Source organism: Seriola dumerili, unplaced genomic scaffold, assembly GCF_002260705.1.
Source record: "Seriola dumerili isolate Sdu_G_001 unplaced genomic scaffold, Sdu_1.0 BDQW01000056.1, whole genome shotgun sequence".
Lineage (NCBI taxonomy): Eukaryota > Metazoa > Chordata > Actinopteri > Carangiformes > Carangidae > Seriola > Seriola dumerili.
In genome coordinates, this window is record NW_019174311.1 from 6,150,899 (window position 1) to 6,167,414 (window position 16,516).

A 16,516-nucleotide genomic window follows, 5' to 3' on the forward strand; every position below is an offset into this window, starting at 1 on the left:
AGTGAAACTGTTTATCAGAGGTCCAGTGCCAGTGATATGGATGATGCCAGGAATAAAGTAAGCAAGGGGAGGTAAAGCGCAGGAGAGAGATGATAATGATGCAGGTTGCCAAGGTGACCAGGGAGAGCAGAGAGACACAAGGAACAGAGATTGAATGATAAGAAGATCAGAATCAGATTGTCCCTGTTAATGATCAGTGCTGTGCACCTCAGCCCCAGATAGATGGAGAGAATGAGATTCAAAGATAAAGACAAAGGGTTAGAGGGAGCACCAGACTAGACAGCTGCTGCAGATGAAATGAAGCTGTGAAGGTTCTCGATGGAGTTTTGGCTTCGGATGGAAGAAGAATAGAATCACGTCATGCCCGCTGGCAATGGCATTAGATCTCTGATTTATGAGTGAATTAATAAATGATATTTTCTTGTTTTGCCACCCAAGGATTCAAACCCACGTTAATACATCACATAGCATCTGTTTTTAAATTTCTGCAACACTACAACAGCAGCATCTACATCATCATTTCCTAGTAGTCTACTGCCTTATTGGCTGCAAATAGGAAAGTGCGCGGCCAAGGTTACCCTGACTTAATCGATTGTGTTCATGTGTTATATACATGACCTCCTTTTCATGCTTTTTCCTGGAATTGATATCATTTCCTGTGGAGATCCTGGCACAAATAGAGTCATTGTGCACACCGCAACAAAGCCTGCAAAGACTAAAATCATCAGTAACTCAATGGATACATGCTTCACAGCTGCGCACGACCCTCATGTTTATCTAACCTATTTCTCCGTCACAATGAGCACACTTATCTTTATATGGCTGTAGGCTTCATGGCACACGACCATTTCTCTGTGCAGTTGGATCTTCTTTCAAATGTTCTTCCATCTATTTTTAGTCATATTCTTCAAGCCGTTTCTTTTTAGACTTTTCACTCCCCTGACTGTGTAAACTTATAATAGCAGCCGTCTGTCTTCACCTAAATCCCCGTGTCCCACTTGTCCAAGTCAAGCAGAACCTCCCCACCTTAAAAACATACACAGACCTGTACACACACCGCAGACATGCACCTAATCCCCCAGACTAGCATGGCAGGCGGCTGCCCAATGGAGAAATAAATAGATGGATAGATAGATAGACATAAAGGCAAATGGAAAAAGAAACAGAACTTTCTCCTTTTCTCCTCTGGTCCAGTTCCACTTGTTCACCTGCCATCTCCCTGATAAACTTGTTGGCGTCTACAAAGCTGTGAGCTTTCTATGCTGTCAAAATGATGTGTCAGAGAGAGAGAGTGAGAGAGAGAAAGAGAGAGAGAGACAGAGAGAGAGAGAGGGGAAAGAATGAAAGAGACAAAGCAAAGTGGAGAGACCAGGGTGTAGGGAGAGACAGAGAGGCTCCATAAAGACCCTCGCTCCCCCCTGCTCGTCTTGCCCCGCTAGGAGTGCTCCAGCCTGGCTGACAGGTCTCCCTGGTTCCCTGATTACTTCCAGATGTGCAGTGGCAAAAGCCCACAGGAAAAATTCCCCTCTTCTCCCTCTGTTGCAAGTTTTGTTTTTCTACCCAGAAGCTCATGAAAGAAAAAAAAAAAAATGAAAACAGTTTAAGTAAAAGCTGAGGTAATGCTTTTTTTGTTGTTGAATCTTTTAAAGAATCTATTCTAACAATTCAATCACGCTCTTATTAAAACAACAATTATTAGAAATGTTGTGCAGTAGTAGAATACATGTTTACATCCGAGAGGACAATGTTCAAGTCATGCAGTTATTTTTATTTCATAATTCTACATCTACCTGCATCCATTTAAGTATACTACATCCATTATTTTATATTTATTTTTTATTGCATTGCCCCTTTAGGGACAAACAAACCACTTACTGTAGGAACACATGAAAAGCTGCTCATCAGCAATACTGAAGTGAAATTAAAGGGATTTTCATACATAGAAAAATGATTCTTTATGGCTTTAAATGTGATGTTTTTAACGCAAGTTGTCAGGCATCATAGGAATATCTGCTGATGATTAAATGACGTGTTTTTACATTTCTAATGGTACCATCAGCAGTTTCTTATTTCTTGATGCGGATGGAGCAGACCAGACGTGGGGACACAGGTCATCAGGATGGTGTTGTGTTCTGGAGGAACACGGTCGAGTGAAGTGCTGAGAACTGCAATCTGATAGCATTGTTGCCGGCTTTGAAGAGATCTCACAATAACAGCACTCGTGTCTGTTCCTGTCTCGCTGAGAATCTGTTCCTCAGTTAATTGTTTATCAGGCGGTCGAGATGACAGACCGTACAAACTGTTCTTCAGGAAGAGCATTTTCATAAATGTTATGATCTGTAGTGCGGGCTTCCTTTCTGACAGCACAGCTTATTTGACCGCTTACATACAATCACAAGAACTTTCCATTGACGAAGAGATAATAAACATTTAATCAAAAACCATACTTCACTGTGGTTATGAGATTGAAGACAACAGTTCGAAGAAAAAAGATGGAAAAATAACGATGTATATTACACTGGACGTGTTGCCGGTGAAGCTGGGGTAGAGGCAGAAACCACAGCTTGGAGATGACTGACCTACATAATTTAATCCCTCTACCTCTACCTTTCTCTTTCTCTCTACCTCTCTCTCTCTCTCTTTCTCTCTACCTCTCTCTCTCTCTCTCTCTCTCTCTCTCTCTGTCTCTCTCTCTCTCCCCCTGCAAAAGATTGGCAGTAAAAACAGCAAAGCACTGACCTCATCCCCTGTGATGTAATCGTATTAATGTCTTTTGATGTGTTGTTGAGACTGAAATTAGGATTTAAGTGCTCTGGTGTCGATTCACCAACAGGGGACACTCCACAATGCTCAAATGCTCAGATATCATCATTGTTTCATATTGATAGGGCTCAGGCACCGCTGATTCATGCAACACTGCTGCTGCTCAAGTGAATCCCACTTTCTGCCACGCTTCCACCTCGCAGGGAAAAAGAAAGCGTCGGATTTGAGACGCTCCTTTCCATGAGCGACTGACTGCAGGAGTTTGAGGGAGAGATGGAGGAGTAGGTGCGCAGGTAGCGTTCTTTGTCACTTCACAGGAGAGAGTGGAGTCATCTCTCATCACATCTGCCACTTCATGTTATTTCCTATTTGTCTCCAGGCATGTCCTTTAGTGACATGTTGAATTTGAGTCATGCATCACACAGGTCGCTGTCAAACTCTGCCCTCTGGATCTCTGGAGCATTGATCTGCTCTGAGAGAGCCCTGTATTCATTTAGATTGCCTTTGTGTGTGTGTGTGTGTGTGTGTGTGTGTGTGTGTGTGTGTGTGTGTGTGTGTGTGTGTGTGCTGTACAGTATGTCCCTATGTATGAGTCTATTTGTGTGCATGTCTCTGCAGCCCTGGTCATGTGTATGTGTGGTTACAGCCGTGCTCCTGTGTGCATCTGCGTGCTTGTTTTGTGTGATAGTTGAGCCGGCAGCAGCAGCAGCAGAGTTAGTCATTTCCAGATCTGGCTGGGGGACCATGGAGACAAAGAGTACTGATGTCATTGCCCCCGCCAGGCTGGGTCCTCACGGAGAATATTACTGCTACTCCTCTCAGAGACTGTCTACAGCACACTGTCAGCTAAAATGAATCAGCAGTGGACTCATAGTTTGAATCTCATTCTAGTCAATTATTGATACAAGAGAAGGGTATGTTGAAGTTTTCTGGAATGTGATTAAAACTATTAAGTGGTGTCTCACACAACAGGTTATAGATAGTGTTAGCTTTACAGTGTAGTGTGCCGACAGACCTGAGTGTTTGGCAGTGACGTGCAGCCAATCAGAGAGTCAGTTATATAGCTGGGGGATTGTAGTGTAGCCGGTGACAGGTCCTCTGGGCTCGCCAGGCCATCTTTCCACTCCTGCAACACACATACACATCCACAGTGTCAGAATAACACAATATCAACATGATGTAAAATGTCTGTAGCATATTCATACTTTCAGGCACATGAGAACATACACACGGACACACACAAACACACACAGGCCGCTGCACAACAGCAAAAGAGAGCAAATGAGTCACAAAACATGGCAGCATGAGTTCCTACAGGCTTCCAGCAGTGCTGCTGTTATATAATATCACTGCCACCTGCAACGATACTTAGCCCTCCGTGGATCAACTCAACATCAAACCTGTGACTCTGCTGATATTCTCGAGCTACCCAGTGTAAACAACCCACAGTCAGGATGTTGTCTTTAGTTTGTAGTTATATATGACTGAAGCTTTGTGTGTTTGCTTCAGAACCAGTTCATGTGGTGAGAGAAGGATTCCAGATAATGAGTTTACTTATGGAGGTAGTTCATCGCAAAGGTGTAAAAGGATGTGAAGTACAAAGCCAGCACGGAAAGTCTTGCTGGATTAGTTCATGTGACCAAGACGAAGGAAAAAAAAAAAAGAACACTTCCTCGTTGTAACTTCAATTTGAACTTCTCACCAGTTCTCTGTGGGTGACAGGCAGGATGGTTAGAGTCTCGTCAGGCCTCGGGGGGCTGCCCAGATCCTGGCTGTGGCTATGGGATGGAAGAGGCGGAGGTTTCCCCTCAAGTTTGCGGACCTGTCGCTCTCCTTTGGCGGTGGCCCCGGCACTGAGTTTGCGGACAGGGTTTGTGAGCCATTTCTTCAGGGTGCTCACAGAGCGTCTGGAGCCCGGGGAGCTGGGGGCCGAACTGCCTGATGCCTGCGGAGGCAGCGACGCCACAGAGGTGGAGATGCTGCCCTCGCTGCCTGCTGCCGAGTACGAGTCTGGATAGAAGAGAAAGAGAGAGAAAGAGAGGATTATTGATAAACCAATGAGGCAGACATCTGACAAATAAGGGTTTAATGGGTCAAAGAGCAGATTACACTTGGACTCTCCACGTTCACACCTCCACAGTCAATGAATCAATGGACAAAGACAACAGTGTAAAAAGAGAATTTTGTTAAAGACAGCAGAACTCCTGGTTGACCCTTTAAATCAGGGCAGCAGTGTAGGTCAGTGCGGTGATGGAGGACTGAAGAAGAGAGAAATCAAAACAAAGTGTGGATGTATAAATAGCCTTCCTCTTCAAACACAGCTGTGCAGCTGTGAGCCACACAATAAAAGACACACTGTTCTGTTTATGTCAAGCGGGCCATCGTTTTTTTTTGTTGTTGTTTTTTTTATATATTTGAGCTGTGCGTTCCATCACATGACCAGCACACACTCTATGATGCAATGCAGACAGCAGAGGTCAGGATGTTCAACGTTTGATGTGAAAAAAGTCTCCAGACCACATCGGCTGCTGCACAGTGATGTCAGGAGAACATGGGAAGTCAGCTGGGGGGGGGGGGGGGACCGGACATCTGCTTTAATCCTGTGTAGAAAGGAAGGTCCTCGCTTGGGACTGTTTGTGTTTTTCTGTCTTGTCTTCCATTCCCATCCTGCCTGCCGCCCTTCCTCCTGCCTTCCTCAGTCCTGAGATAGCTCTTCCTCTGAGCTGCTTGTCTGGAGTGTTTTATCTGTTGTGTGCAAACACAGGTCAGCCATGCCTCCCATCCATCTTCTTGCCCCAGAACCGACCTCTGACCCTTGATCGCCACTCTCCTACAGATGGAGAAACACTCTCTCCTGCTAAGACTCACCGCCACGGCTTATTATTGTTCATGCAGCTATTTCACGGCAATTCTGCGAGTTCTCAAGCTTGAGGGAAAAACTAAATGACTCACCTTTAGTTTTAGAGAGAATACTTTCCAGAAAGTTTATATAAAGTGAATTTAAGAAGACAACATTGACCTCATTTCAGTGTTCCTTGTGTGAGCCACAGAGGAAGATCTTATCACAGCATTCAGCAGTAGGACCCATGCTGCAGGAGGCACACGGACACAGCGTAGTCTATTTTGTGAGCGTCCCAACTTCAAAGGCAAAGCCAGAATAAATTCACAATCCCTTCCAGTGTTCATATACTTAAAGAGATTCAGCTTTTCCACACTTTATTCATTCAATTACTGCCCCTCGGAAATACAATAGTAGCCACTGTACCGATCAATGAAAGGGAATTGTGTAGAAATGTCCCCTACTCTACACTCTGCACAAACCTCAGTCACAATGTTTGAGAAATGGCTAACCTCAGAGCAAAACCACTCATGATCATGACATCACATCGCCAGCGAACAAATTTAGATAAAACACATCGTTTGTGGATTTTAGCAACTAACAAAAAAAAAAACCCTCTAACTTGTCTGTTTGTGTATTTCCACCACAGACAGCATTTCCTCTGTAATCTTTCTCTCGTCATACACTTTGCAGGCATCATGCTTGTGGCGTGTGTGTGTTTGTGTGTGTGCGTGTGTGTGTGTGTGTGTTTATGTGTGTGTGTGTGTGTGTGTGTGTGTGTGTGTGTGTGTGTTTATGTGTGTGTGTGTGTGTGTGTGTGTGTGTGTGTGTGTGATCCCAGGGTGGCCAATTTCCCCATCCTGTCCTCCACCACTCCCACCCCCATCCACATGAAAGACTGGGGAGTGTAAGGAGATCTGAGCCCGGCAGGAAAAGCAAGGGGGGGGGGGGGGGGCAAACAGAGGGAAGAAACAAGGAAGAGAGAGGAGTACAAAGACGGGAGACAGCTAAACCCTGCAGGGAATAGACGAAAATTTGAACAAACACTGAATGGGTCCGTAGACGATGAGACGACATAAAGAAGAAACAGCAGTTTCAGTTCAAGCCTTTGCTCTTTGTCAAATGTCGTAGCTGTAGAACACAATAGGATAACAAAAAACATCTGAAAGCCATTGTATTTTATTTTGAGGCAAAGCATATCCCATCTCTGAGGGTCCCCAGCTTGAGAGAAGAGAGAGGATGTAAAAAATGATGCTGAGCACATGTGATACGTGTGCACCCTCCTGGCCTCAGCTTCTCTGACCTCTAACAAGAGCCAGGCCCAGGGTTTTGTGTTTCCCAGTGTTCCCTGCTCAGGTTCGGTCGGGCCAGGATTTAGGGGTCACAGTGCAGAGACACAGCCAGTAACACCATTTCTAACCATCTCCAGACATCAGTTGAGATAGCTTATCAAAAAAAAAAAAAGAAAAAAAGAAAAAGGAAAAAGAGAGGCTGACACCCTCTCTGTGCCTGGGAGCAATTAAAAGTGAGTGGAGACAGCAGTGCAGCTTCATGATGTGAAAGTCTGTGTCAGAATGACACAGTGACTCTGTCAAATGTACAGATTTACGACATGCAGTGTACATAATTTACCGGTTTTATAATGAGGATCGTTACATCAGCATCTGTCACCATGGCAACCTTGCAGTTCCCCTACTGATTGTTGCGCGTGTGGGTCGGTTTCCCTGTTGACCCCAGAAAGTTTAATCTCTGTATTGTTCTGAAAGCTTATACAAGCCATTTCTGGGACATATATAATAGATTTGATTTTCATAGTAACAACGAGGAAACTGTAAAACACAAAGGGAGATGATGATCTTACCCCTCAGAGCAATATGCCTCCTCTCTCCCCACACACTGCAAGATGAGAGGAGTTGATACCATTATACACCTACACCAAGGAAATTGGGAGAAATAAAAAAAAAAAAAAAAAAAAAAAAACCTTCCCACTCTCGCTCTATCTTACCGTGTGCTGATAGTGCGCAGTGACATTCATCTCCATAATGGCAGGGCCAAGAAAAGACGACGCAGGCTGATTATGTTAATGCAACTTGAGTGTTGTTTATGTGTTTGTGATAATTAACAGTTGAAGGTACAGGGCAACAGGACTGCATTAAGCTGGCCCGATCCGCGGAGATCAGTTAATGCTGGGCTTTCACCAGTCGCCCACTCACTGTCTGAACGCCTGAGTGGCTGCCAGGGTGGAAGGCTCACCCAAAAAGTTGCTCTAGTATGTAACTTTAGAGCCGAGTGGGTTCTGCTGCAAAGTAGTTCCAGACCTTCTCTTGATCCTGTTCCCCTCCCAATACTGAAGTTTGAGGGCAACTTAGGAGAGTCTGATTTTGGCAGTCCACGGTTCATTCATCCATAATGTGATTAGATTACACACAAAGTCATCTATTATCTTTTTTCTTACAGTATTTACTGGCAAGTAGCAACTAAATCGAGCTTTTGGCTCTCTGTCTGACTTAATCATGTTAGGGCTGCAACTAATTTTCATTATTTTCTTCATTAAGCAACTTCAGAAAACTGCGAAAAATGTCCATCACAATTTCCTGGAGCCCAAGGTGATGTAATCAAATGACTTTTTTTGTCTCACTCATAAATTCAACTTACTATCACGTAAGATGAACAGAAGAGAAGCAGAAAGCATCAAATGTTTGGCAATTTTTGCTTGACAGCAATTAATCAGTTAACAAAACAGCGGCAGAATCATTTCCTGAAGACTGGCGAATCAACTAATCACCTGATCGCTGCAGCTCTTCATCATTTGATGTCCATCTTTTTCATGTGGTTTACAGGGAGCCATGTCTGCTCACCAAAGTTTTAAATTTAATTGCAACTGAATTAAATTATTCAGTAACTATCTTTGATACAGCTTGCCCAGTCATGTGGAGAAGGAAGTCGTCTGATGCAATATTCTCGTGAAGGTCACAGAAGTTTGATTTGGATGTGATTGAATCAAAGGTAAACGTCCCGGTGATTCATGTTTGGAACAGAAAACTGGAGAGAAAATAAGGGCAAATCACACAATCCCGCAAAGCAGCCTGGAGTTTGTGGGTGGGTGATGTGGATGGATGTGTTATGAGCGTTTGGTCCCCCTGAAGAAGTTTGGCTCAACTTCCTTTTATTGATCAGTTGATAAGTGAATGCTGCTGAGCTGACAGATCAGGCTAAAAGCGTTAGCTGTAATGGAGCAAACTTGTTCACAACTGCTCCACTCTGGAGCTCTCTGTCAATCCTACAGCCTCTTGGGACCATATAGATATTTAGGCATCACTGGACTCCACCAATACACACATACAGACACACACTTTCACGCACACACAAATGGCACATGCACATTTTCTCCAGGGTAGCTGTCCAGATGGACTGCTGTTGACTGTTCACCTGTGATCTAAGCTTCCAGTGTCATCCATCTGTCACAGCAAACAACGCACGGCACACCAGAGACAGGCGACCTGCTGGTCGCCACGGTTGCCAACATGTCAAACGTCCAGCTCAGTCTAAGAGACTCTTGGAGCTGTCAATCAATGCCGGCCCCCTCAAAGATAACAACCGTGGTGGTGTGAGAGTGTGGCTGGTCAACGCACAGACACCAGACGCCCACCTGCGTCATCACTAACAACTCTTATCTTCACTATTCCATCTCTCGTTCATTGCCCTCCCACCTTATTCTCTTCAGCGCAGGCTCTACTTGTATATTACATTTCACCCACTCAGAGGAAATGGACACTCTTCCCATCAACTAGCAGGACCTGGGCTGCACTCAGGCACTCAGATGTGCAGACAGGCCTGGGAGACAATCAGGCACTTAGTACCTGAAACATATGACCGGAAACCCTCTAACTGTCCTCTGATGAACTTTTACAGAAATATGTTATAAGGGTTTTTACTGTATAACATTTTTTGGACCTTTTGAGTCTCCTGACTTTTTGTCTGCTATCTCTGTCTCTTTCACTTTTATCTCATTACATTTCATCCTGCTGGCCACAGGCTGGTTTATGTGTTATTATGTTTGTGCTGCTTCAGATTAATAAATCCTGACACTTGGCTTTTCTCTCTTTCTCCTGTCCTCCCTCTTCCCTTCCACTTCATCCTGACTCTCCTTCTTAAACTCTGCCAGCCTCTTTCTGCACTCCAACCCTCTCTTTCCCCTCTGCATCTCTCTGCACTGCAGTGTTTTTTAGACTTTGGCTGGGTCCTGCCCTGGGATCAGGACACAGAGCTCCCTCGTCTGATGCAATGCCCTGCTCTGCCCCAAAGCTGCTGAGATCAGCACAAGCTTGACATGCAAAACCAACTGGCAGAGAAAACAGTCACACACCACAGGGACGCAAACTGGTCACCTTTCTGAGTAAATCGCCATTTTTAATCCCAACTAGGTCATCTGTGCGATGAGCTTTTGAAACTGGGGAGGGGTGCGGGGGTCTGGGTCTGCAAGGACAGAGTCATGGGGAATGAGATGGACAGATCTTTCTGAGTCGTCAAACAAAGCAAAAAAAAAAAAAAAAAATCTCCTGGCTTTGATGCTTGTCCGACGCATCACACCTGAGAAGAGTGAAGAGGGCCGTTTCTAAGAGGCCAGTTTTTGACTGCCCATATGCCTTCAGGTAAGAATCTCTCAATTAGCGTTATGATAACCTTAACTGGCTTATATTATAATATGTCAAGCTTGGTTAATTAAAGTTAATTAGCCTGATATGGTTGAGTTGTTCTGATTTAGCAAACGCTAGCCATCACTATTTGAATGTAACTTTAGGTGTTAACATTATTTCCATGGAGTCTGATGCTAGCTAGCCAAATGATGTTAGCCAATCCAAATCACCATGTAGTTAAACAGATCGCTTTTTACAGCAGCCCAATTATGTCGCTTGAGAAGGCGGCAAATACCAAGCTCACTGAAAATGACAGAAGCTGAAGTGAAATTACCTTGTGACAGTTTTTCTTTTAGTTGTAGTGGTTGTGAAAATTTGTAAATGTCATATCTAAGCCCTGTCTTTTAATTAACACTCACACACACACTCACACACACACACACACTCACACACACACTCACACACACACATTATGTTTATGTTTATATGGCAATGTCATAATGTGACCTGAACTGATGTGCCCCTTACATTACTTTCGTAGCAGAAACATTACATTAATTTTGGGCTGACTCCTCTCCTCTCCTCTCCTCTCCTCTCCTTATCTTCTCTTCCAGTTTGACAGAGCGACTTAAGCAACCGAACCCCCAACCTTAGAAATCCTCTGAAATGATCAAGCTGACACGTCTCTCCAGTGAATATGAATGTGTAGTTTAATGAACAGCAGAAAGAGGGAGAGGCTTCGAGATGGGCTGATGGGGAGAGCGGGAGATTATTCATGATTTAAGTAAGCAGTAAATGAAGGTTAAGCAAGAGAAAGGCAGACAGATGCCAGCCAGATTGAAGCTAAAACCTTGAGTGAGAGTAGAGGAGGAGAGCCTGAAGAGAAGAGGGGAAGGAAGGCGATTAGGGCACAAGCTGCCTTTTAAATATACTTGAGTGTATCTAAGCAGCAAGTATGCTAATTCCAATTCTTATGCACGGATAGTGTGCATGTACGCAACAGCACGAGTTGTGTGTGTGTTTCATATGTGAGTGTGTTTGTGTGCAATAACTTTTGGAGCGACACATTGCAGTCAGACAGACAAGTGGACAGAGATTTCCTGTCCTCCTACTGACCTAGTTTGTGCAGACACACATGCACACACTGCTGCGATTCCAGGAGCACAGAAGGAAATACGTGGTAGACAGTCAAGTGACACATAAACAAGTTATCATCAGGGTCTGTCTCCTGCCATCAGCACTCACGGTCACACTCCGTGGCATATTTTTCATCAGCATAAAGCATCAAAGCAATGTCAGTCACAGAACAACAGGCCTGAATAGATGCATTAATCCTATTGTTTATGGAACAATGTGAAAGAGTGATTCAGACACTTCTGCTGATGAGGGCTTATGAAACAGCCCTAAGTGATAGACAGATCTAAACCACCACTGGTGCGACTGACCGTCAAAATCAGGTCAACGTGAGTCTACTGATGGATTTCAAGGGGTGAAGGTTGCGCATTTATGTTTACAGTTTCTGCTTCCTGTTGAGATGTTGTTCCCACCATCTCAAGTGAAGTTTCAATCACTCCTCCAGCACCTACTTAGCGTCTGAATTGTCCACAAAAAAAAAAAAGAAAAGAAAAAAAGGTGCATCCGCATGAGTAGGCAGTGGCGATCTCACCGCAGACACTGTTTTTTCTTCAGCTGCTGCTTTTGGCACTGGAGCCATGTATGTGGTTAGTGGGCCTGAAAACTCCAGACATTCCTCTAGGACCATTCAAAGAGAGACTAGCCAAGTTCCTGGCACCATCTGCCTTACTTTTCCCTTAATGTAAGCTCTGGGGAACCAAATGTACATACGCATACAAATATACGCACATACACACACACACACACACACACACACACACACACACACACTCAGAGTGAAATACAGGGGATTAAGGTTCCAGTGCGGTCCATTTCACACTCACACTGAGATATTAAAGAGAGATGGAAAGTTCCATAGTCACTGATCATGATTCACTTATTTCGTTAAAGATGCATTCCAGCAATTTAGCATTAAACAGTCAAATTCAAAGCAGCAGACGCTCAGATAGGATAGTTACCCTAAAAACACCAGATCCTACATTTCGGTTCAAACTCTGTCTTTATTACACGTCCCCTCCATGGTTAATGTCCACAACTCCATGTCTCAAGCTCAGCTGAACAAATTTTGTCATTTCATCACTTCTGAATACTTAATACTATATGTTGTCCATTTGAACTTTGTGTCTGGATTTGTGAAGCCTAAAAAATATGTAATATTTTTGAAATAGCACAACTTCATATCACATAAATTCAGATAGTTGGTTTTCAAAGTGAAATATTTCAGTCCTATAAATGAATTGGTATCTAAATTTCAACAGCAAGGACTCAGTAGTGATTACACTCCTGAGTAAATATTCAAAGATAAAAGACACAGACAAACACACACTCACACAGGTTTGTGCAGTTATCATTGTTAGGACATTGTGTTGACTTCCAAGCTTAACCAGGACCAATTTATGCCTAAATCTAACCCTAACCAGGACCTCTGTAATGAGGTTTTGCCTCATTAGGACTGGGCTTTGGTCCCTCTGAGGACTACTGGTTCCAACAAGGTCCCAAAGAGGTAACAAAAATGTGGGCACACACACACAGACCACCACTCCTCTGTACGTGCATGCGTCTGAATGACATCTAACTCTTGATGTTACCAATCGTAACCTTAATTTTTCCCATGCCTTGCTTGGAGTAAATGTTATTGATCATTACTGAGCCGTGAGAGGCACAGATTAGTCTTTGTCAGGATTTATTAAGACATACATGCATCCTGTCAAGTAAGCTGTGCAACAGATACTGAGCCATACATGCACCTTATATCTACAACGCCTAATTTTACATGAAGGTGGCAGATCAGCCCAACACTTCCTCTTTTTCACTGAATGACAGTGGTGTAGTACTGTGATCTTTCACTTAAGTAAGAGAAGCACAGTGCAGAAATACACTGTTACATGTAAAAGTCCTGCCTCCGAGATGTTGCCAAAGAAACCTAAAACATTTGCCATTCTATTATTTTGAGAATTACTAACTTCTCTATATATGTGCCCATTGAGAAACACTTGACAGCATTTGTTAGCGGCAATGTGGGATGGCAAAGCATTTGCATGACCTTGCGGTGTCTACATGGCACTTTGTTTTAGTGCATGTGCTAGTGTGTGTGTGTGTGTGTGTGTGTGTGTGTGTGTGTGTGTGTGTGTGCCCAGATAATCATAGTGATGATCAACACTACCCTTTCAGCTTCTTTGGCAGCAGGCAGCACACACACACTGGGTACTGTTGATCATCACTATGATTATCTGGGCACACACACACACACACACACACACACACATGAACATGCACACACTCCAAAAGAAAAGAGCAAGAGCGAGAGAGAGGCTCACACTTCTGTTGAGGGGTAAACAAGACAGCCATTAAGCCCGAGGTGGCTGAGAACACAGAGCAAATTAAAAGCGATTGTGATTCCATATGGCAGCTGTGACAGTGCCAGTCAGGAGGCCTGCTAAGAGAGCAGGAGACAGAGCTGTGGTGCCTGCTGGGCCATGTGGATGTGGAGCCGCTCCTCCTGGCCCCCCTCGGCCTTGACAGCTCCGGTACTTTCAGCTCTGGGCCCTGGGCTCTTGCTGTTTTTCACGCTGGCTGTGCACAAGGTCACTTCTCTGAACTGCACGTAGCCAGGACTACTGTATGTACCTAAACAAGTCAGATATGAATTGTGGGTAGGATTAGTTTGAACCGTCTGGCATGCAGCTTCCCCAGACATGGCATCAGATACATGTCTTTCCACATCCAAGCCGTCAGCACAGCCTGATGTATTGTGTATTGGGGCTAAGCATTTAGCAAATCGAGGGTTTAACAATAAGTGAAGAGCATCTCTCATTCTGATCTGGCACACTGCGTTGACCTGCACATGTAAAGATGTGCTGGTACTGTGATTCCCAGTCAGACTTAATGGGCTTTCCAGACACATATTCTCATTCCTTTCCATGGCTCTCCACCTCTCTCTGCTCGCATCGCCATAGCAACTAAACCCAGAAGGAGAGAGAGAGTGAGGGACAGCCGCACAAAAGATTAGCTATCGGCAAGACATGAAATCAACCTACACGTGGGCACACACCCTTACTCATGTTGCACATAGGAACACACACACACACACACACAAACACACACACACACACACAAACAGAGTGTAATAAGGTGCATAGATTTGCATTGGTAATTATACAGTAACACACCAATGAATGTTTTCATGCCTTGTGGTTATTTGTAAAACAATACTGTCAACACAAAGGATGCTTTTGCAAAACTCATTCCAAATTCAAGGAAATCATCTGCACCTGTCGGCTTTTGTCCATTTCAGATCAAATCCTGCATCTGGAGCTCTCCGTGTGTCCATTAAGAGGGTGTCTTATGAATACACAGAATCCATTCAAGTGTCACAGGAAGGCCACCTGTGATCCGTGGTCTAAATCCATGGACTGAACAGTGTGGACTTCCTTAAGGACCATCAGCTCTAGATTGCTTAAATAAAATTTAATGATGAAACTGAAGTAAAGTCATAGAGAAAGTATTCATTTTGCCAGCAGGTTGCTGCAGTCTCTAAAAAGACTTTCTACCCACATTGTTCATTGAACTTTTTCATTAGCAAACCATAAGCAGACCTCATGTTTCCCTCTTCTTGTCAGTCGCTTGCAGGTGTCATTTAATTGTTAGGACAGAAAAGCGTCTGAGACAGCCTGGGGGTAATGTTGCTAACTTTCTAGCCTTAAAATTATCATAGATGTGGTAGTCTGGGTTTTGCTGCTATATTCAGTTAAGTAGTTGCACAAAAAGAACAGATTTTTACATGGGGGGCGAATAAAACCAGGGGCATTGCAGTTATATGATATGTGTCTTAACCACTGGGCCACCAGGGCTGCTTTTAAACTTTAAGTAAAGGCAGTAGCTGCAGGCTACATCTGAGCTGTGTGTTGTAACAATCAATAGCACCTGCTGACAACCGACAATCCATGTCTTCTGCTGACAAAGAAGAGGAAAAAAGCTCAATTTCTGGTTTGCTTACAATGTTGTGGAGCAGGCAGAGACGAGGGGAAAAAGTTTATAAAAGACTGCAGGGACGTCCTGGATGTTTTTATCTTTTGCTTTCTTTAATCACTGAATTTCCCGGTAAAAGCTTCTTGTATACTTTCTTCTTCCACAACACAACACAACAGATTCAAGAAGCTATGTCAGCTGTGTTTATCAGTGTGAAAAGAGTCATATATTACCCAGAATTCACTTTGATTGACTCATACTTAAGATACCCAAGACACTTTTTTACGCAACTGATGAACCACATGAACTTGTACAGCTACCCTCTGCTCACAGAGAGATGAAGAAGAGGGAGAAATCAGGTTAGAAGTCAACACAACAACAACACTCCATGCTGATCTTCTATCTCTGGAGTTACAGTGTTAGCGAAGGGTTTAGGGCTGCTTTTAACATATGCTACGAACAGACTGTTAGAGCCCTTATGTCCACAGTTACAGTACGTTAGATTAAGAGCGAGGTAACCTTTCCAAGACACAACAGGCGGCTGTTGTCAAGGTCGGCCGACATGGAAGCAGCACTCACGGCTCTTCTGCATTGTAGTCAAAGCTCAAGCTCACTTCTATCACATCAACTATCACATCGCTCTCAATATTGTCACTTTCCATTGTTTGCTTTGCTTAGCGCAGTGTTTTGGAAAGTTTCTCAGTGAGGCCTCGATGGAGTATACTCTGTGGAGACCTGCGGAAGAGGGCAGCCAGAATCAGAGTGCCTCTCTAGCCTGAGGGGTCACTGAAGTAATCGTCGTGGGCAACCTGCTGCTGAGACACTGAGACACTAAGCAGTGCTGCTGGATGAAAAGATGTTCTGAGTAGAACGTCAACACTTTTTGCACCCCATTCAATCGCACTTCAGTGCAGCACCATTACAATTTGTAGATAAGGAACAGTGAGTAGAACACTATAAGATTAATACCCAAGCTTTAGAATGATAGGAACAAATGTCACAGATACCCCTGAAGACCACAGACGTAAAAAAAAAAAAAGGCCCATATGGCCTGAAGTGGGTGGGGGGGGTAGAAACACAGGGGGAAGTGGCTCCTCTCTCCCTCTGCGCTGTTGGAGAATTCTTTCTAAACAAGGTATGGAATGCACTCCTGTGTTTCATAATTTGTTCCCTC

The 16,516-nt window shown here is 44.0% G+C and overlaps 1 protein-coding gene across 2 annotated transcripts in view; it reads right to left on the reverse strand.

Moving 5' to 3' along the window:
- Positions 1–16,516, reverse strand: part of LOC111219160 (rho guanine nucleotide exchange factor 25-like) — a 33,145-nt gene that overhangs the window by 9,453 nt on the left and 7,176 nt on the right. For both annotated transcript variants that reach the window (XM_022741756.1, XM_022741755.1), the window contains exons 2-3: positions 4,466–4,773; positions 3,779–3,889 (exon numbers count right to left, since the gene is read on the reverse strand). In XM_022741756.1, coding sequence (XP_022597477.1) covers positions 3,779–3,889; positions 4,466–4,773 — 419 coding nt within the window. The remainder of the gene's footprint in view (positions 1–3,778; positions 3,890–4,465; positions 4,774–16,516) is intronic.